At 40.9% G+C, this 22,256-nt stretch overlaps 1 protein-coding gene across 6 annotated transcripts in view; it reads right to left on the bottom strand.

Moving 5' to 3' along the window:
• Positions 1–2,719: 2,719 nt before the first annotated feature.
• Positions 2,720–22,256, bottom strand: part of CD99 (CD99 molecule (Xg blood group)) — a 34,463-nt gene continuing 14,926 nt past the window's right edge. The window contains exons 2-11 of one of the 6 annotated variants that reach the window (XM_074607293.1): positions 15,303–15,338; positions 14,897–14,947; positions 14,373–14,405; positions 11,982–12,023; positions 11,782–11,823; positions 10,232–10,303; positions 8,880–8,921; positions 8,242–8,352; positions 7,345–7,398; positions 2,720–4,628 (exon numbers count right to left, since the gene is read on the bottom strand). In XM_074607293.1, the coding sequence (XP_074463394.1) occupies positions 4,603–4,628; positions 7,345–7,398; positions 8,242–8,352; positions 8,880–8,921; positions 10,232–10,303; positions 11,782–11,823; positions 11,982–12,023; positions 14,373–14,405; positions 14,897–14,947; positions 15,303–15,338 (509 nt within the window). In that variant the 3' untranslated portion in view covers positions 2,720–4,602. Of the gene's footprint in view, positions 4,629–7,308; positions 7,402–8,241; positions 8,353–8,879; positions 8,922–10,231; positions 10,304–11,781; positions 11,824–11,981; positions 12,024–14,372; positions 14,406–14,896; positions 14,948–15,302; positions 15,339–22,256 lie in introns of all 6 variants that reach the window. The other 5 variants (XM_074607314.1, XM_074607284.1, XM_074607303.1 and 2 more) reach the window with 5 other exon arrangements.

A 22,256-nucleotide genomic window follows, 5' to 3' on the forward strand; every position in this document is an offset into this window, starting at 1 on the left:
CAAGAAAGTTAGCACGGTTACATACTAGTCCCAGGCAAGTCCAAGCAGCTCACGAACGTTCAGTAGCTTCACTTCAAAACAGTTGATCTTGTACGTGAAGACTTCCCAAAATGCGTTACCGCGCCTGTCTGCTGGTACTCCTTTGGGATACTGAACGTTCTTAAGTTTGAAGATGATGCACCCCTTGCCTAGTTCCTCTGAAGCCAGCTACTGCTCCGTCTAGCTAAATAAAAACGATATGAAGGCAGCACTGGATGGGCAAACTGAAGGACCGGACCTAGAATTGGAGTCGGGATGTCTCAAATACTTACCCCGCTTCTGTTCTTGGGGCACTGCAGGAACTTCTTAATCTCGGCTCCCTCCGTTGAAGACATGCAAGTGATTGCCCAAGATATCAAGTAAACAATATTATATATTAAAAAACAAATGTAAGGCCTTACACCTGACCATAAACTGCAGTTTTATCGCTTTGAGAAATAACTGACTCATCTTTTTCCACTTAAAGGGAAAATAAAGTTCTGTCTAATATTCACCTGACAAGGCAGATGACTTGCCTAATTTTTTCACTTGTTCTTTCAAGAAAAACCCCATATATTTAAGAAACAGCAAATGGGTGGAGAATCAGAGCCAGTGTGTCTGTCTGTTCTCTACACCACATACTTTTAGCCCATCAGGCCTCTTTCAGATGAGACATGCTAAAAGAGAAGAGGACAGTCACAACTCACCACAGTTGCAGTGCCATCCTTCCCGCGGGCAGAAGTTAGACGTTGCTCTCTTTGGCACGGGTGACCTGCTGTATGAGTCTATCGGGGATGAAAGAACCAAATTATACACCAGAACTACTGGGGAATGCCACTCATATCCTACAGTATGCATCTTTTGTCATAAAAATTGAAGAATTTTAATTAAAATACTAAAATATCTGGTAATATTAGCCATTAATTTAAATATAAGCCAAATATGCAAGTGAATCAGTGATACAATTTCTCAGCAATGGAAGAATACAATCACAAGCTAGTTATAATTTCGATGGTTTCTCACAAGCAGATGGAGGAAGAGGCATTTCAGTATTTTATCCTTGTGGTTCTTAAAGTACTCCAAATGTAAGGGTTTGGAAAAAAGTGTATTTTTGCGCCATTCAAGTACTTTTCCTATTCCTAATCATCTCTTCACTTTCTTTCAAATGTGTCTTTTATATCTATATAATAGAAAAGAGGGAAAAGAAAATAATCTTTTCAGTTTATGAAAGGGTTACGGTTTGTTTCATAATCTTGTCAAGTGAAAAACACACAGAATAGTACAGTTTAGATAGCGGCCTAAAATAATTAGCAAGAAAAATAGTGAAATGCGCAATTGGGAGGGTAATTCAGCCCAAAGTACACTGAAAGCTGAGTGCACTAAAGAGTTTTCCTTAGCATTCAAAATCTGGCACAGATATTGAAATGAGCATGAATAGGAGCTACAGTAAAAAGCTGCCAAATTTTACGCTTAAGAATCGCCTGCTTTCACTTCCACAGCCCGCTTCGTTTGTTTGGATAAGTTTAGGTAAGTATTTGAAATGGACATCACATTTGAAAACCTTCAAAACATTTTTCAAGCAGACCCTTTCGCTGATAGCTAGCACGAATTAAACTGCCACCTTGGCTCCCTTGTAGAAGCTAAAGTGACGTGATACTCTCTACAAGAAGATCCTGCTTTGCTCTTTTTCCTCCTATTACTGAAGGGAACTCCTCCTCTTCCTCCTCAAAGGAGGCAGACTGGAGAAAAACCAGGACTGAAGAGGGTGTGCCACAGGACGGGGACAGAGTTCTTTGTTGCCATCCGTTTAATCTCAGCTTAATGGTGAAGGTACCTCACCAGGTCTGAATGTGCAGTTTTGGCCTGGAAAGGACAGTAATTTTTCCTCCCGCTGCACAGTCTGATCAAAACCTGTATGGAAACTAGAACGTTAATTCCCAAGTTGGGATCTCAAAGTCACTGACAGCCCCTAAGGCCACGATGAGCAGCTGGTCCATGGGAGATAACCATAAAAATACTTCAGTAGGGCGATGAATAACTGTTAACTGATAATGTTTCTTGACCCAATGAACATGAGCAATAATGAATTTGGGTATTTAATTAAGCAACACAAGAGCAGTTGAGCTAGGAAGGCACAAGATCAAGTCTCAATGGGCAGTGAGGCAAATAGCAACATAGCAATTAATACCCTGATAACTGAAAAATAAGTGAATTGCTGTGTCTTATCGATGGCTAAGTAACAGAAACCCATAAATTGGCAGTTTCTTGCTCACTATACAAGAACAGCCTGAAATTTCAAGCCTTCTCTTAACGTTTTCTTCCTAGGTGGCAGGAGCCAGTCTTTCTTCCCCCTCAACACAAAGACCGTTAAGTTTGCCCATACTAAGCCTTCTATTGCGGTGCATATTTTCAGTAGATTCTGTGTAGCCAAATCCAGTTGTTCTTCCTCAAAAGCCATGCCTGTCCTTCACAGCGACAGACGTCTTCTCCGCACTCCGCATTGGTAAGCACCCTGTGAAAGCAGCTCACAGTTTTGTTGCTACTGGCCAACCTCCTTCTAAAATGATCAAAATGTCTGTGAGAAATAAACCCGAACTGCTGATGGAGCAGGAAGACAAACTCCCTTTGAAGGCTGCTTCCCTGGTAAAGCACCAAAATTTCTGTATTTCTAGAGCTACTGAAAAGGAAAAATACACAAACATTTTATTTTTTTTTTCAGTATAATTTATTTTTAGAAAAATCACAATGTTGATAGGAGGTTTTAATAAGTAATTTTTAAGGCTTGCAAAAGCGGAAAAAAGGATTTAAGAGTCTGGTTAGCTAAAAGCTAGTTTGAGCTTCCCTTGCCATTCTATCCCTAACAAACGCTGCCTTATTTCTGTTTTCTCTACGCTTGGCATTGATACGAGATACCTGTTTATTCATGCAGGTAAGTAGTCATTTCATTTCTTTGTATTTACAGAGATCAAATGTTTATATAAAAATCAATTTTCCACCCTCAAACACGCTTAAAGGTTTTAGCACTTTTATACTAAAAGCAGAAGTTGGGCAAAAAGAGGTTTACAAATTAATTCCATAACAAAATACTAAAATCTATGCAAGCTTTGTTGCAAGCTCAGAAACATGTACAAGAAATTCTTAAATGAATTATCCTTGGCATACATTCATATTTGAATGCACAGAGATATTTACATGTTTAATATCCAAATTTATAATGACTTCTAAGATGTTCCATGAAATGCCATCTTTCTGTAGAACTTTGCCAGGTGGCTTGAAGCACATTAGTAAGACATACTGTAAAATTGCATGAAAATTGGAAACAATTAGAATGAAAGCCAAAAGAACCGGTCAGACTATTCCTTCCAGATAGAACTAATTATTATTTCAGACTTAGTCCTTTAACTGTTATGAGCTGCAGTTTTCCATGTTTCCACAGATCCTTGAAACCTTCCTGTGGCTTTCAAGAGCCACAGCAAAGCTTAGAAGTGCTTTCAGTTGAGGATGGTCCTCAACCCAATGGCGATCCTTCACAAATCCAAAAGCATTCTTTACACGTATGCCATTTATACCGTTCAATGGATGCTTGTGGAGTGAGGCTGGGTTGTTCTGGTCGGTCTTGCTATTACGTACTTTCAAATTGTAGTACTGTGTTTGTCTTTTAAGTGTTTACGATAAGCCCTCCAAATTTAAAATATCACCTTATTTTCTTTTAAATCTTTGGTTATGGAACTCTGAAAATGTTAATTCACACTCCCCAATACTTCATCCACAACTGTTCAGGCAACTGCCAAACATCAATCTCACCAGACGTATAAAATCCAATTACAGTTCTGATTTGCAAATCAGGCTTTTTCACATCTGACCAGCTCAGTACTCGCTAAGCAGGAAGAGCCAGAAAGGATGAAGGGTCTGTGTGCACTAGTTTGGGTGTTCCGCACTAGGTTGGGGCATTCTGAATCTGTACCAGACAGATGCAATGAAAAAAATGCAAAAACAGAACTCTGAATTTTTGTCTCAGATGCTCAAGAACAAGTATCTCTTCCCTGGTGGCTGACCCAGGCAGCTACACAGATTGTACCAGCAGCACCCACACCCAGATCCATTATCCACACGCAGTGAGCCATTTGCTTTCAGGTGCCCACACCACACACCAAGTTGTTTGGTTGGTACACTCACTGCGTACAGGATATTAAAACAAATGTCTGCACTGCCTGAAAGCAATGGTGTAACAAAATATTAATTGCTTATTGTTTTTAGAGAAGTAAGGAAAAGTTTAACATACTGAATGCGCTTGAGACACACCCATTTGTCCAGGAAAGAATGTGAAGGCACAACATATTTCTACTCTCCTGTCATTAAGGCCGTATACTGGTGTGCAACAATGCTTCACAGGGCTAACCATACAGAAGTGCTCCGGTCTAAGTCACATTCCCAGAGGTGTTTCAAACAAGAACTGTTTTCTCATGCAACTTCAGACTCTGCTTTTTTTATTATGCTTTTTTTGTTTCCTTTTTTTTCTTTCAGGCAGAATGCAGGCTCTCTATCCAGTTTCAATGGTCTGTTCTTCATCACGTTTTCTTTACTTTAGTTCTCCAGAAGCGTGCGCTGAACTAAAAAGTGAAAAAACAACTCAAGATTAGTACAAGGTAGGATACATTTTAAGTTATGTATTACTACGTAGCAGTATATGTGGACAAAAGACATTTTCAGTAGGCATTTGAAACTGTGGCATAAATTCAGGTAAGCAGACGCTTGATTCTGTGTAGCCAGCACCCTGCATACCAAGGGATATTACAGCCCAGGTTTCTCGCTCAAATAACGACATCCTATTAGATCTGCGTAGCCATCTACACTTTCTGCAGTTTCAGACTTTCATTTTTGCAACCACAAAACTGCAATGGAGTACAGCCTGCGTAGCTGATGAAAAAAGCAGGTTATTGAAAGAAAAGTGCTAGCCTAGGTTATCTACATTTTCAGGAAGTCAAAAATAAGCCTACATAAAATTTGAAAAGCTCAAACCTGTTCTGCCATGCCATCTGACCTGGCTTAATGCAAGACTGCTTCTAACTAAAAGCTACGTAAGGTACATACACACTGTATTACCAAAAGCAAAGCTAATGTCTGCTGACTCCCAGAACTTAGATCAGGAGTAGCACCATGCTGACCATGCTGGCCCAGCTTCTTGTCTCAAAACATGCTCATCCTTGCCTGAAAAATATAACAAAGGTATGAAATTTGGGATAAACATGGCATCAATGTGTAGGCAGGAGTAATCACTTATGATTATTGTTATCAATACAGGCTGGGGGATGACGTGATAGAGAGCAGCCCTGCGGAAAAGGACTTGAGGTTACTGGTGGATGAAAAGCTGGACATGAGCCAACAATGTGTGCTTGCAGCCCAGAAGGCCAATCGCATCCTGGGCTGCATCAAAAGGACCGTGTCCAGCAGATCCAGAGAGGTGATTCTCCCCCTCTACTCTGCTCTCGTGAGACCCCATCTGGAGTACTGCATCCAGCTCTGGAGCCCTCAGCACAAGAAGGACATGGACCTGTTGGAGCAGGTCCAGAGGAAGGCCATGAAGATGATCAGAGGGCTGGAGCACCTCTCCTATAAAGACAGGCTGAGAGAGTTGGGATTGTTCCCCCTGGAGAAAAGAAGGCTCTGGGGAGACCTTATAGCAGCCTTCCAATACCTGAAGGGGGCCTACAGGAAAGCTGGGGAGGGGCTGTTTGCAAGGGCATGTAGTGATAGGACGAGGGGCAATGGTTTTAAACTAGAGCAGGGTAGGTTTAGATTAGACATTAGGAAGAAGTTCTTTACAGTGAGGGTGGTGAGACATAGGAACAGGTTGCCCAGAGAGGTGGTGGAGGCCCCATCCCTGGAGACATTCAAGGCCAGGCTTGATGAGGCTCTGAGCAACCTGATCTAATTGAAGATGTCCCTGCTTACTGCAGGGGGGTTGGACTAGAGGATGTTTAGAGGTCCCTTCCAACCCAACACATTCTGTGATTCTACGATAACATCACAGGTTTGACTTTTTTGATTAAAATAAAGTATGTCACCTGACGCATTTGACACCTGAGTTCTGCTGAATCTTGGCCAAAATTTTAGCATATCCTGACTCCAACCCACACGTTAACTGCCCTTTGGTAGAGGTCTTTGAACAATACTGCTTGCCTCACTAATGCATAGCTGAAACGAGGATACCTGCCTATCTCCAGTCCTGACTTCAACAGCCAATCATAAGAAAATGTTTTCTCCTTGAGAGTTCTACATAATTAACAGCTGAAAGGAAAAATGTTTATAATGAAGATCATGAGCCAGATGGAAGCTTTTAGCAAACTGATGAAATACCTGAAATAAATAAGGTATAATATTTTGTTTGTTAAATTACAAAAAAAACCACAACTATTTCTGCAGGTTATAGACTAAGCTCACAGAGGAACATATTGCAAATTTATACTGCTTTGAGATTTTAATATGCAGTGTTTCAAAGACACTCAACAAACCTCAGCATGAGGGTGTACTGATTCTTCCTTTGTTGACCAGTCACAAGGGCTATACTGTCACCTATGCTGTTTCCTCCAGATCTGTCTATGGCTTTCCTGGAACTAATCACCTGTTCCATCAGCCAAGTACCCCCGACAACCATACCTGGAAGGTCAGGTTGTTAGGGTTTTTGTTGCTTTAAGACAGATCCATCTGCAGCTGTCACCATGGTAGAAAGATTTGTTATTTGATGATTCTTTCATACAAGAATCATTCTATGTTCACAACAGAGAATGTTTTAGTTACAAGAATATGCTGGGAAGTTCAGTCCTCCTTGCTTCCAGTGTAGTTTCATCTCTGCCCAAACACTACGAACATTTTTTAATATGCATTCTTGCAGAGTTCTATATAGGTCTACAATCCCAAAAGGCATGAGATTCCAATCAGACACAACATAACTAATAAAACACCTGTCAGCTAATTGCAGTTGTGTATCACACTAAAGGAGCAGGCTTGTGTTTTCATAACTGTCTTTAATAACACTTTTGCAGAGAAAATTCAGTTCTTTAGTTTCTGTAAGCTCCTGCATTTCAAGGACTACTCAAGGCAACAAACCAATCTGTTCAAAGAATAAAAAACCTACAGAAGAATGGCCATATTATCACAACTGAAATCTTAATTCTGTTCTAAGTTAGTTGTCATGGTAGTTAAAAAAAAAATTTAAACAAAACAAAACAGTGCAAGTAATTTTTTCCACTATGTTAGATGTCAACAAAGTGCGTTTAATAGGATCCCCACCAAAAAGTTGATCTTCCGTCTAGATTCTTCTCTTACCAGGTGGCTCAGATTGTGCTCCCCGATGGCTATCCATATTCACATTCTCTTCATCTGCTGGGAAACAAAGACGTTTAGCATTCAAATTCTCTTATCTTCAGAGCCGTTAATTAATAGAGATAATTTGAGAGAAGAAACAGCACTGAAAAAACTGGGCCACTGACAGTAGTTGAGTTTCCCTTGTGTTGCCTGCATGTTAACTTTAATATGCATGGTGGATGTTACCCAGTTTCCAAACTTCCCAAAATACAATCCAGCCAGTGCCTGGCTGGATTGCTGCTCTATCGTCTCCCTTCACCAACCAGCCAGAAAGACAAGAAAAGGCAAAAACAAAGCTTCTGCCCCACCTATCGCCCACAGTATTCCCCAAGTTTTATGATTCAAGTTCTATCTTATTTAGGTGGAATGGAAGTTGATAGCAAGCAACAGAAAACTGCAGAAGAAAGAATTATTTGGGGATGAACATCTGTGTAGCTGTCAGAAAGCTCATATGTAGGCAAGCACCTCGTGAAAACACAAAGACAAGATTTACAAAATTAGAAATGACAACGTACTTTCCATCATGAGAAGAGTCTCTAATCCCCAACCTCCAGTCAGTTTTCCTTAATGATACGTTTTCTTCCAGTCTCTCCTTCTCACTCTTTAGCAAGAAGTGCTTGTATTTTAAGAGCCGCAAAGCCTTAAGTCTGTCTGCTTGTGAAAATCTAAAAATTTTGAGCAAGGCATTCTTCAGACACCCTGTCTTAGATGACTAGTAAGAGAGGTTACCCTCTGTGAACACAAATTCACTGTGCTATTAAAACTACCTTATGCGTAAGATCAATTTCTAGCCCCCATATAAATACAAACCCACATCTCTTTAGACAGTAGAAAACAAAAATAATTTAGAATTCTTACCGCTTTGTTTGAAACAGAGTTTCTTCTTCTGGTAAGCAATGAAACTAGATACTGCTCCAACTACAGTAGCAAACACAGCGCTTATGATTCCAGCTATTGCTCCCTCAGAAACTGAAAAAAGAGGTTTGTATAAATTTCTCAGAATTGAAAGCAATGTTCAAACTTGTATTGTCTCAAAGTAAATTTTGTGAACGCTTCCAAAAAACAATGAACTGAAATTATTACACGGAACTGTAGCAATCAACTCTTTCTGTCTTTGTGAATAATAAAAATTTAATACCCTTAATTTTATAACCATTGATTTCTTAGCAATGTCTATTGTTAAACAACTGAAGCATGCATGTTGTAAGTTCCACCAATTAAAAAAAGGTACCCTTTCACAGCCAAATCCAAGTCGTACGCATGCAATCACTACACCAGTATCTCTGAGACTTTAACACTTTTGAATCATTTGCAACATAGAGATTTTAAAGAATTATGAATGCATCACTTGAAAGTAAGTAATTATGAATGCATCCATGAAAGTTTTTAAGCTGAAACCCACTACCAAGCAGTGACCATCCTAGCAGAATACTAGCAATATAGAAAAAGCCAAAAACCAAGCTTCAGACATGCAGAAACCATCATAATTTTTTTACCGTTAGCTGTTTCACCATTATTTGGACTTGGGCCCTTTCGTTCTGTAAAAATGAACGAAAGGTTTAGATTTTACATTTCTAAAGAACAGTTGTATCCTAATTGACAATCTTTTTGTCAATTAATCATGCAAAATTACAACCACCTATTGTATCTATGCAGCGCTAAGTTCTCTGGCACTCAAACTTTGTATTTTCCAAGCACAGCTCATGGTGATGCCAACTTCAGCCTTAGGTGCTCAGCACTTCTACAAAATGAGCACAGCGCCCCTGCTAAATCTGGTTTAATGAACTCACCCACCACCACCGAATACTCAGTGGAGAGGAACGGCATATGATTTCAGAGTAGCATTCAATTGTATTTCCATGGAACCAACTATCTTTTCCTAAAATCCCAGCCTCATTTACTAAATATTATTGCAATTCTTTTAGCAAACGAGACAGAGTTCCATAAATACTATCCTTATTCGGCACTATGCAACTTGCACCACTGAAGCAGGAACCTCTGCAGATGGAAATACAGCACAAGTCGCAACAGATGCTTCTTGCCCCTGCCAAGTTTCAAGTTACTGCCCCAAAGGAACCTTGGAAGGTGAAAGATTCACAAAAAATTAGCATCAGTAATCTCCGTCTGGGACAACTCTCTGAAGAAGTCAGTAACCAGCAGCGCATCTCAACTTCACATCAAGATACTTAACCTAACTGACCTGGAAATAGTAAAGTTGCAGTAATGCACACAGGGACAACTAACCCCATCCTAATGATGGCCATTACTGCAGCTTGGTCCCCATGACCACCCCTGTACTGAGCTGCGCCGTAACAATTAGACATGGCAGATTACTCAAAACAAATTTTGTTTTTATACTGCTCAGTTTACATATAACCTACATCACTTGGAAGTCTAAGGATCAATTCATCCTGTGGGACAGATGAAATCTTTGAGAACGCAAGGCGGACCCTCTTCTGGCCCACCCTTGGACTTCCTAACCACAAGAACTAAAAGAAACTGAGAGCATGTCACAGAAGATCTGAAAATAACACCTGGATGACTTTAAAAAATATACTTGTGGTGAATTTTAAAGTAAGTACCACATTCGCATCTCAGTTTTAAAACCCATCTTTCTTAGAATAACAGCGAAAAATCACTGAAGGTTCCCAGACCAGTTTTAGCTCTTAATTATCTGGGGTTTTTTGGCAGAGACAGAACACATTGCTTTTGAAGTATGCTCTTAAGTTTCAGACACTGGAACCAAAGGTGTTACAAGTTAGACTGTGTTAACCAGCTTGTGAGCAAGCTTTTATCAAAAGCTCAGGCAGCCCATAGGATCAATATGAAGCACAACCTACTGTCTTACCATTGCTGCCACTACCACCGCCACCTCCCTTTGGTAAACTGCCATCAGACAGATCTGAATCATCAAAGTTGCCTATAAAAAAGTAAAAATAATGTTATCTTACATGTTTTAAGTTCAGTGAAAAGACACCTCAAGGCACATAAGGACATGGACGTTTTCTCTAGATCGTTCAGCTGAGTTGGTGGTGGTTTTAGGCTCAGCGTCATAGTCACAACACATTCATGTTTCAAAAGCCCTCCCAACCTCAAGCCCCTTGACGTCGGTACTGTACAGTTTGACAGCAGCACTGCTGCCTCTGGACTTCCTGAACAACTGAGAGAAGGCAGCGTCCAAGAGCAGGCAGTACTGCACAAGTCATAGGCTAAGCAAGCAAGAAGCCCTCTAAGCTAGTTAATGGAACGGCCCGAGTCTCACGGTCCTGTTAATGCACAGAAAGGACGGGGACAGGAAAGGACCTTTTCTTTTCAAGGCTACAGCCATGAATATTTCCTCAGAGTTGGGTTTCTGAGTCACAACCAGTCTTTTGAACCTCTACAACACAGTAGCTAAAGGGGAGGAAAAAAAAAACCAAAACAAATGTTCAACATGTCATAGTCCAGTGGCTGCAATATTTGCCTGACAATGGAAAGATCCAAACATAATTCCCTCCTCTGATTTACTGCAGGACATTGAACCAGTCCCTCTCCATTTCCACTGGACCCTACCTCACGGGGCCCCTTTCCCTCTGCTGCCAAATCAATCTTTAGTTTATGCAGAGCAAGTCTGTTTCAAGCACCAAAACTGAAAGCACTGCATAAGAGGATGTTTTAGTTGGGTGGCAAAAGCACTGTACTGAGGCATGCAAGACCTCAGAATTCAAGTATCTGCCGCAAATTAGGCAGGAGAAGGAACAAGAACCAAGGTTTGTGTTTCAGTTAGGGACTCCTTACTACCACATTCCTGGATAATGGCATCATCACAGCCGCATCCATCTAAATCTGTTTTCTCTGAGTTAGGCGAAGACAGAGAAGACCTCTATAGCACAACAGGCAGGGAAGGACATGTATTTTAAGCCTACCTTTCAAAAAGAAAAGAATTTTATTTCTTAACTAGGGCCTTTAAAAGAAAAACTGAAAAAAATAACCCTTTAACTTTGAGTTTTACCTTCAATTTAGATGCCTTAAGAATACCGTTCACGGGTGGTTCCTACTGACTTTTTAGCACGACTAGCAGGGATTCAGTTTGTAAAGATGAAAGGAATCAATCCAATACACAGGTGCTCCACCACAGACAGCCAAGAACAGCATTACCCCAAGCACACATACTCTGATCCATCCTTCCTCCTCCCCACACACTCCTGCTTTTAAGTGAAAGCGACTCAACAGGTCTATTATGGAATTTCAAGACTGCTGCAAAGCTTATTTGCAAGACAATTTTTCCTCAATCCTCAGTGTTTACCCAGTGCAACATCTGACATACATAGCAGCCAACTAACGAGGAGTAAGTATTAGAAGTTTAACTGAGATAGTAAAACCACATCAAGATTGAGGAGTTTATGCTAGAAGCCTTACCACTGTCTCTAGGGTTTGCAGGTGGACCTTGCTTGGGGTTATCTACACACAAAAGAGAAATTCGGGGGAAAAAAAAAAAAAAAAACAGAAAAAGGTTAAGATATCAAAAGCAGACTACAATACAGTAACTTTGAAAGGGAACAGGAATGATTAACAAATACTTTTGTACTGTTCAGAAATTCCTGTTAGGTTAGTCTTACCAGTGTCTCTAGGATTTGCAGGCGGACCTGGCTTGGGGTCATCTGTAGGCAAACAGAGTTAGAATAAAGTAAGCAAAGTTACTAGTGTGAAGAGACCAAAAGCAGAGCGTATAGCGACCTTGAAAGACTATCTGACCTAAAAAATGTTATCAAATCTTCCCTGTGACATATTCCTTTCCTTTCATTCACTAGTGCTGTATTGGTTTGGTTATTTTAGGTTAAATGTTGTATTTTAATGCAATTAACAGTGTTTCTGCTACATTAGCCTGTATGTCAGACCCTTGTTATAACTGAGCATATACAGAAGAACTCAAGTGTTATGCAGCATTTTAGTTTGCTTATCTGATTTCAAACACTGAACTACTTTAAATTTTTCTACCAGGTACAGATTACTTGGTTGTTTCCTCTTTTAAAACTGCCAGATTTTAACCAATAATAAAGGTTGGTACCTCACTTAGAAAAAAAAATTAAGAAAACCCCAAACAGATACACACAACAGAACTACAAATATGGTCCCCAGAGTGACACCTCATTTAGCTCGCCACAAAATCGGAAAATGAGTGATCTTAGTAATTATTTTTGTACTGTTTGGTCACACTCTTTGTCACTCACACCAAATTAACACATCAGCATTGGTTTTCTAAAACTGTGTTTTCACCAACAGCTGAACCAATCCAGCGGCCCATTTCTTCTCTGTGCTACTTCACCTTGATGTTGCGTGGTCTTGCCTCCTCCCAGCTCTAGCACTAGTCATAGAATCATAGAATCGCTGAGGTTGGAAGGGACCTTTAAGATCATCAAGTCCAACCACTAACGTACCCTGACAAAAACCACTTCTAAACCATGTCCCTAAGTGCCCCATCTACCCTTTTTTTAAACACCTCCAGGGATGGTGAATCCACCACCTCCCTGGGCAGCCTATTCCAATGTTTAATAACCCTTTCAGTGAAAAAATGTCTCCTAATATCCAATCTAAACCTCCCCTGACGTAACTTGAACCCGTTTCCCCTCGTCCTATCACTTGTCACCAGGGAGAAGAGGTCAGCCCCCATCTCTCTACAACCTCCTTTCAGGTAGTTGTAGAGGGTGATAAGGTCTCCCCTCAGCCTCCTCTTCTCCAGGCTAAACAACCCCAGCTCCCTCAGTCGTTCCTCATAAGGCTTGTCCTCCAGACCCCTCACCAGCTTTGTAGCCCTTCTCTGGACACGCTCCAACACCTCAATGTTCCTCTTGTAGCGAGGGGCCCAAAACTGAACGCAGTACTCGAGGTGGGGCCTCACCAGTGCCGAGTACAGCGGGACGATCACTTCCCTAGTCCGGCTCACCACACTATTCCTGATACAGGCTAAGATGCTGTTGGCCTTCTTGGCCACTTGGGCACACTGCTGGCTCATATTCAGCCGGCTGTCCACCAACACCCCCAGGTCCTTTTCTGCCGGGCAGCTTTTGAGCCACTCTGCCCCAATCCTGTAAGCGCTGCATGGGGTTGTTGTGACCCAAGTGCAGGACCCGGCACTTGGCCTTGTTGAACCTCATACCATTGGTCTCAGCCCATCGGTCCAGCCTGTCCAGATCCCTCTGCAGAGCCAACCTACCCTCAAGCAGATCAACACGCCCACCTAGTTCAGTGTCAGATCAAGTCTCCTTAGCCTCTCTGCACATTCAAAGATGCAGGCACCTCCAGGGCACAGTTCTAAGACCCCAACTTAGGCTTTCCATCCTATAAAGGATCCTCTCTCTTCACTGGTTCATTCAGCCAATTGTTTCTCGATTAGCCAACTCTGTTTTCGAAATTGTCAGCAGTTGGAAACAGACTGCTTTAAGAGAGACAAAACTTCAAAGGGCTAAATCAGAGCAGCAATCAGCGCTGCTGTCCTACAGCTGTACGCCCTGTGTTAGGAAAGCTGTCCTTACTGCAACAGCTCTAGTGATGGTACTTGAAAATCTGCCTAACTGGATGCACATTTTACTGCAATTTCTGCTGCTGCCCACACTGCCGGGCTGAAGCACATTAGAAAGAGTACCTTCCCTCATATTACTTCAAACAGATTAATGTTTGCTTGTGCTACTAAAATTACTTCCTGGAAAGTACTACTACTTCAGATTTAAAAACTACTTCCATAAGTAATAGTTTATGGAATTAGTGCCATCTAGTGAAGACACAGCAATGAAACAAGTAGGACTTGCCTAAGAAATTAGTGAAATACATACAGTTTTTGCCATCCAGACCCTTGAAAATTAAGGTAAATAATGTAACTAGACTGCAATTATTTTTATCTGAAGTCTGTTACCTTAATCAACTCAGTGCCCTTATTACATTTAGTTAATAAAGGACAGATGGACATTGTACCAAGTACCTCTGAGCAGTATCCTGGAAAACATGATACTTACCAGGATGAAGAGCATGTTCCAAGCTAAAATCATCTACAAAGAAGGAAATGAAATTTTAAATGTAATGCAAAAACTGAACTTGCTTTAGACTATTTTTACACAAAACGCTCCTCACAATGTTTTCACCAAGCATATAATGGCATGCTCATTCAACAGTGGCCCTTGGAAGAGCACCACAGAGTTACCAAGCATTACCTGCCAACCTACATGCTGCTTTGGTGATCACAGGACATGTCAATGTCACCTTGCTCAAGGTGAGCAAGCTCAAAACATGCAGACTGAAAGCCAACAGAAGTGATTCTCATAGGGTCTTTAAGCTTGTGAAATCACAAAGTAAATTTGTGAAAGCACTAGAAGGCTCCAAAAAGCAGAAACCATTTTGCTACTAGGGAACTGCTTTCTTTTATAGAAATATCACATCTCTGTGTGCCACTACATTGAAAAATTCAGGCTTTCAAATTAGTATGTACAACTGCACTTGACTTCACAGTAAAGTCTTTGTCTTTGAGCCAATTAGATCTTACCAAAATCTGATGGTGGTGGCTTCCGAGATGGAAGAGGCTTCTCTGTAGTTTCTGTCAAGGATGGTTAGAAAAAAAAAGTTTAAATACCACTTAATACACTATTCAGAACATACATGAAGGACAAACATAAGCCTACGTCTACACAATGAAAAGCACAAGATCAAGTCTACACAGCAAGACATTTCCCCTTAAGAGGAATCCTTGAGTGTTCTCAAAGACAAATTTTAGTTCTACATGGTCAACATTTTGACATACCCATAGCTGAATTGTTCCACTGAGGTTTAAACAAACCCCAGTGAGCAAGGTGTCATGCTCGGTCACACGGTAATACTCAGAAATAAACAAGTCAAAAAAGAAGCTGCTATTTTCCCACCTGCCTCCCAATTTGCAAGAGTGTAATAATTACCAAGTGCATCTTCTAAGCTGAAGTCGTTATCATCACCTGTAAAAGATGAAAGCAACAGTAAGAAGATTGTTTTTTTCTTACTCAAAACCAACACTTATTACAGTCATAAACACATCTCTGATCTATTTTGAGGTATGTTTTCTGCTTCTTGCATCAAACTAAAAGAATAGTTTGAGTTAGAGCTGAAGACAGACTTTCTATTTCCCCAGACCACCATCCACATGTCTCTTGGAAAAAAAAGGAACAGCACGAAATACTGTCTCCATAGAAAGGATCTGGAGGGCCAGAACATATATTCCTACAGTCAATATAATGCACTTAATCCTTTATTCTTGACACTGCTATTGCCTGCTTTCTTAGTGGCATCCACAGCATATTCTTTCCTAGCCTTCCTTCCATTGAACAAAAAAATGAGCAAGGGCACAGCTCCAGTTCACAAGAATTTACAAGATTCAAGTGTGAAGAAGAGCCTTGGAGTGCAAAGGCCAGTATAAAGTTATATGATTGAATAATGGATTTCATACCTTGGCATTAAAAATTAATTTTCATGGTTTTATAGGACTTATCTTTTCCTCTAACAAACAGTAACAGTATAAAGGTGGTTAAGTTATTAGCACAGATGATCCAGAGCAGACTCTTCAACTTCTTAAAAGACAGCTAAATGCAGCTGTCACCACAATGAGCTCTCCACTCCAGGTAGATTAACCTTCATTTTCCACCCTTAGGAAAAGAACAGTGTCTCTTGCTGTATTAGGTCAGTTGCGAGAGCTACTGCTGCTTACCCAGCCAACTGCAAACACACTAACTCAATATATTCATGATACAAACTGGTTTCACAGCAGGAATACAGTAGTGTGATCTCAGCAGCAGAGGCTTGTAAGATAAATGAACAGCTAAAACAACTGCTTGGGATATTTCTGATAGTTCATCATTCCTGCTTTCACTGGAGCATGGAAAAAGAAAGAGGCATGAAAGTAGATACCAGCTATTCAAGAAAAAGACATCCAAATATACTGCTCCAACCCCAAAGAAACTGGAAGACTTTTTCTAACTATTGAGTATCAAGCCAGACAGAATAGAAGTTAATTCTAATCAGAGCTACCTTAATTCAGACATTACAGGCATAAAGCATTGATGCATCTGGTTTTTCCTCTAAGAATGTAGCTACAGAAGAGGAATGAGAACTGGCCACTGCAAAGTCTGAAGAGATGAATAAAAAACAAACATCAAAAATCAAACCACAAGCAGAACATTCCTTCTGCTTACATGGCAGGCCAAGCCAAGACAAGGACAACTCACGAGTCTAGTTCTAGGAATGACAGATGCTCATATACTTGGTAACACCTTTCATCTCAACTGAGGTCAAAATTGAAATCTCTCTTCCTTCTCAGATAACTGCACTAATAATGCCATTTTTTTTCCCGAGAAGAAATGAGACTAAGATACATTTTTATTTTTTTTAATATGGAAGCAAGGCATGAGAACTGGAATAAAAAAATCAAAGGCAAGCTTGCAGTTCTCCTGAAAACATCCTTCAAGCCAGTCTTCAGCCTGGACAAATGAACTGCTACAGCAGAAACTGAAATCTGAAGCCTCAGCAGCGATTTCCATACTGTAACATTCGAACTGAGTACCACCTTGCTCACAGCCAAGTAGGGAGGTAGCACTGCCTGGTCAGTGACAGACCCCTTCACGAAAGCAGAGGCAATTCATGGCTTTATTTCGGTGCATAAGCAAGGTGCATTTATAACCTCCTGGATAAAGTTACTAGGTATAGATCTTGAACAGAACGCAAGAAGATATTTTACTTGCTGTTATGCACTCCAGGTGGAGACCATAAGCTCTTCTAGATACTTAGCTCATAAAAAACTGTTTCACAGAATGCAAAATATTTGCAGGTTGTTTATCTGAAGCCTACATCATCTTGCAATACAATCTTAAAAACCTTGGTAAAATGAGCAATTGTTAAGACCCAAATCTCAGTTACCTCTGAAGTCACCCTGTTGTTTAGACTACACCAAGAAACCTCCATATTAACAGCCAAAAAAGGTCAAAACACTCAAGAGAAATTTAAACAGGTGTTTGCATAGTTGTTCCTCAAACTTGAATTCTGGTTTGTTTGTTTTCTCAAATATATACATCTCTCAGACTACACTATTCTACTACACTATCTATACTATTCTCCAGGGAGAAATGCCTACGACAGGACCTGATCAGATATTTGCTAGTCTAACTCTAAGAAGGCAAGCAGAAGGATCTGTTGAAAACGCATGCTCCTCAAAACACTCAAAACACCACGGTAGGAACCAGAGGATGGACTACCACCACCTGCTAACACCATCTGTCTCAAGGTTAAAGATATACCACTAAGTCAATGAATATTACATTGGCAGATGTATTTCAAGACCACTATTTCTTTTTACAATGAGTGGCAGAGGGAAAAGCAAGCACATTTACTCAACATTATGCTTTGGTTCAGCAGAAGTTTTACCTGGAGCAGAAAAGAGGTTATTTGAAAAGTCACCCACTGCCACCATGAAACGTTCTGAGAACTCTAAACACTTCCAGCTGCAGTGGTTTCCCCCAAAAGGAGGAAACCAGCGTAAAAGAGTGTGCATTCAGTGACATTGCTATTTTAAGGGACTGCTTTCACACATGATCTTCATGGACAAATAATTTAGGATGAGACTGCTGACCGCCAATCTCACACAAGACATGCTCTGAGAGAGCAACAGGCAAATCTGAGAGTTAATAAAAGAAAAAAACTGCTATATTGACTGGAATGATTCAATATTCTGCAACCACAACTCTGTTTTCCAAGCACGCAGCAAGATGTCAGGCTCTTCTAACACATTACTTATCTCAATAATGGTAGCAGAAATGTTGGAACCTAGCTTATGAAACTCATTACAATAATCTATACTCTGAAGTGCTGGCAGTCTGCTTTCCCAGTAAAGACTGGGTGTTTCTCCACTGTTCATGACAAACTTTCATATGTCTTTAAAGAACTTGCTTTTACAATTGTACTCGCTCAAGCTTAGTATAGGTGGATCCAACTAAACTAGAAGTTCAATTACTTAACCTGAAAGGAGAGAGGCTCAGTACCAGGGATTCAGCTGCTTCCAGGGAAGAAACAGAGATAAAGCTACAGGATCAGAATAAAGGCAGCATCAGGACCCAAGAAGAAAGAGTCAGTAAGAATATGCTGCACTCCCTACAGGTTTAAGGAGCACCCAGAGTAACCAAGTTTATGAGAGTTTTCTTAGTCTAAGCAAAGATAATTGCAAATAAAGCAGATATTATATTGTATATGAAGCATAATACAGCAGGTATTAATTAGCTCCTAAGGGCATGAGCAGGTTCAAGAATATTTCAGAAGTGTCTACACTGTTTTCCTTCCATGTCCATAGCTCAAAAACCAGGATCTCAAGACAGATCTGCAGCAGGCTGTCCCCAGTAACCTGCACAGTTTGTGTCAGGTGGGGGAAAACCAGCAGGTAAAACAAAAGAGCAAACATAAGCTTTTGAAAAGCTGATGAGCTAGAGGGTGTTCAAGTGAGCCAAGTAACTACGCAAATAGGAGTTCTTTGCAAAGACACATCACCGCTCCCAGACACTTACTGCTATGGTATTAGATTAGTCATATTTACATTCCACTGCAGAAACCGACACGAGCTTTGGAAAGTTCCTCCGTTAGTCACGTGTATGGCGACACACCAAGAAAGGAGGCTTGTGATTAATCACCACAAACATAACTTTCTGACTTGAGCAACAGACTGCTTGAATTTTGTTTTTCTACAACTGCTGGTGCTCTCCTCCTTCCTTCCCTCTCTCCCTTCCCAGGGCATCACAGAGTGCCACAGAGCCCATGTGCTGCAGCTGGTCTTCCAGTTGTAGGCCTATGGACCAGGTGGCAGCGGTCAGCTTGTCCCTGTCCCACCGCTGGACGCTACCTGCCACTCCATTAGTGGCTGACTAACTTACAATCATAGAATCATAGAACATCTTGAGTTTGAAGGGACCCATAAGGATCATCAAGTCCAACTCCCTGCTCCTTACAGGACTGTCTGAAACTAAACCATATGACTAAGAGCGTCATCCAGATGATCCTTGAACTCTGACAGGTTTGGTGCTGTGACCATTTCCCAGGGAAGCCTGTTCCAGTGGCTGACCACCCTCTCTGTGAAGAATCTTTTTCTAATGTCCAATCTGAACTTCCCCTGATGCAGCTTCATTCCATTTCCTCATGTCCTACCACTGGTCGCCAGAGAGAGGAGATCAGCACCTCCTCCTCTGATACCCCCTTTGAGGAAGTTGTAGACCGTGATGAGGTCACCCCTCAGCTTTCTCTTCTCCAAGCTGAACAAAACAAGTGACTCAGCTGCTCCTCATAAGTCTTATCCTCGAGGTCTTCCACCATCTTAGTCACCCTCTTCTGGACACACTCTAATAGTTTCATAGAATCATTTAGGTTACAAAAGACCCTTAAGATCATTGAGTCCAACTATTTGTTGTCCTTATATTGTGGTGCCCAAAACTGCATGCACTACTTGAAGTGGGGTCGCACCAGTGCAGTGTAGGGTGGGACAATCGCCTCCCTTGACCAGATAGGTATGCTGTGCTTGATGCACCCCAGGACAAGGTTGGCCCTTTTGGCTGCCAGGGCACACTGCTGACTCATGTTAAACTTGCCAACAACTCAAACCCCAAGGTCTGTTTCCGCAGGGCTGCTCTCCAGCTTCCTGTCCCCCAGTTTGTACGTATAACCATGATTATCCCATCCCAGGTGCAGAATCCTGCACTTGCTCTTGTTAAATTTGTTACAGTTGGTGATTGCCCAAGTTGTGTCTGCCCTGCTGCCTAGCTGCTCGTTTTCATGAAATATGCAAAAATCTCAAGCTCAAGGAGGCCTCTCATCTCTGTAGAGTTTACACAAGGTTTGGCAGCCCTCTCGGAGTATGAGGATGCTGGTAGCCACAAGGGCATAAATTCTTGGGCAATCAGGCAAAAAGCAGTTTCTCCAAATTCCAGCTGAGAAACTGGATTTTTATACTCCCATGTCTTGTACTCCTTCCCCTTGGGGGACTAAAACCAGGAGGAGGAAAAATATTCAACACCTAACCATAACAGAAACTAGAGAAAACACAGGAAGGCAAACACATTGAAACTTGTTCATGAAACACTAAATAACTGAGCAAAGCCATCACATCCCTTACAACTGCTTTTTAAGCTTACCAGCACTTGATTCCAATCCAGGTTTTGCCCCACCAGCATTAGTTACCTACAATAAAAGACTTCTGCTGCTCAGCTCACATTCTGACAGTTATTTTCCAGCATCTCCAAGAGGAGCAATTTAATCTCAAAAAGCCTGGCAGAAAGGTGACTTGGTTCTCCATACTTTGCTGTAAGAACTGCCTTTCTAAAGTTTTAAATGGAGAACCTGGAACATGAAAAACAACTTGCTGCGGGTGGAGGAACGTACTCAAAACTGTACTACTCCTCTCAGCCAGGGCAGAGGTTTGCAGGAAAGATCCCTCTGCGTCAGGCAATACAGATGGGATGTTTACTCCCACTGCCAAGCAGCAGTTTATAATTAGCCCTGCCTGGAGTCTCATGAAATTAAATCCCACACAGTTGGTTTCAAACCCTGTTCCTCCTATAAGCACTCACCTATTGATGCTGCTTTTCAAGGCTGGTTTCTCTGCAGAGCAAGAGAAAACAAAACCTTTTTTTGTCGAGTTCTGTTCAGAAGAATGAAACCCTTTCCTGCCTAAAATAAATACAGCCTAAACACAAATAACAACTGTAAATCAGCCAAAAAAACAAAGATAATTTTTTACATCTGTGGAGTGTCTGCTTTCTGCACATCTGGAGTGTTCACTAATGTATCTGATGGGAATAAAGTCAGCAAAGTCTCCGCTGCAACCAATAAAAAGATTTATTTCCTCTTCAAAAAGATGCACAAGACTCCCCTTGTAACGATCATATTTATTTTTTTTACAGTGATCCAAAAGCTACTTCCCTGAAAAGTTACTTCATTTGCACCAATCATGAAAATACAGTACAGAAAAAGTTACACAATTATGCGGCCCAATCTTTTTCTGATCTGATTGCTAGAAAATAGTTTCTAGACTAATCTGTGATTTATTTTAATATTTGAATTAGTAAGTATTCCTTACACCCAAAAGTGGCAATTTAATATTTTAAATAAACAAGGAAAAAAGCATACAAGGTCACAATTTGACTCAAAACTATTTACTTAAATAACTGTAGTCATGTGGGGGTTTTTTAACAGAACATGGTAAAACAAGTCATTCACTGGAAGAAAAAAAGCCAAACATATTTTGAAGCACAGTTTGGGTAATTCTGCTTGTCTGTTTCCCAGGCACTGGACAACTTTTATTGCCTCTTTGAGCAGTAAAAAGTAGAAAATGGGAATCTCAACATTAGCTATAAGCAAGATTTGATGAAGGAATAAGAGCACAGAACAAATAGCTCTAAATCAGCAGAAAGCATACAGAAGAACTAAGCCAACCACAAAGCTAGAGAATTAACACGATAGCAACAGCCCTGTCAAATGCTGAGCTGCTTATCCAGAAATGAGAAGGGCTAAAAGTGAACTATGCAATTGTTACAAAAGGTCTAAGAACTCCTGTGAGTCCCTTCAATCAAGTAGTGAAGATAAAATCAAATATTTGGCAACTTAATCACAACCTGCCCAGTGACAAGTTGTGTAGCAGAGTTTGGTTGTTTTCTTACAGTTCATAATTCTGCATGTCCATAACCAACGTGACCACTTTCCCTCCAAGTAATGGTATGGAGGTTTGGTGATTCTCTTCTGGTTACAACCCTCGCTGGCAAACCAACATCAAACGGCAGAGCCACAGGTCCCAGATCTCCTCCTCAAGCTTAAAAGAGCTTCCAAAGCCCAGTCACTAATAGCAGCTTGGAAAG

Source organism: Larus michahellis, chromosome 1 (genome assembly GCF_964199755.1).
Source record: "Larus michahellis chromosome 1, bLarMic1.1, whole genome shotgun sequence".
Classification (NCBI taxonomy): Eukaryota; Metazoa; Chordata; class Aves; order Charadriiformes; family Laridae; genus Larus; species Larus michahellis.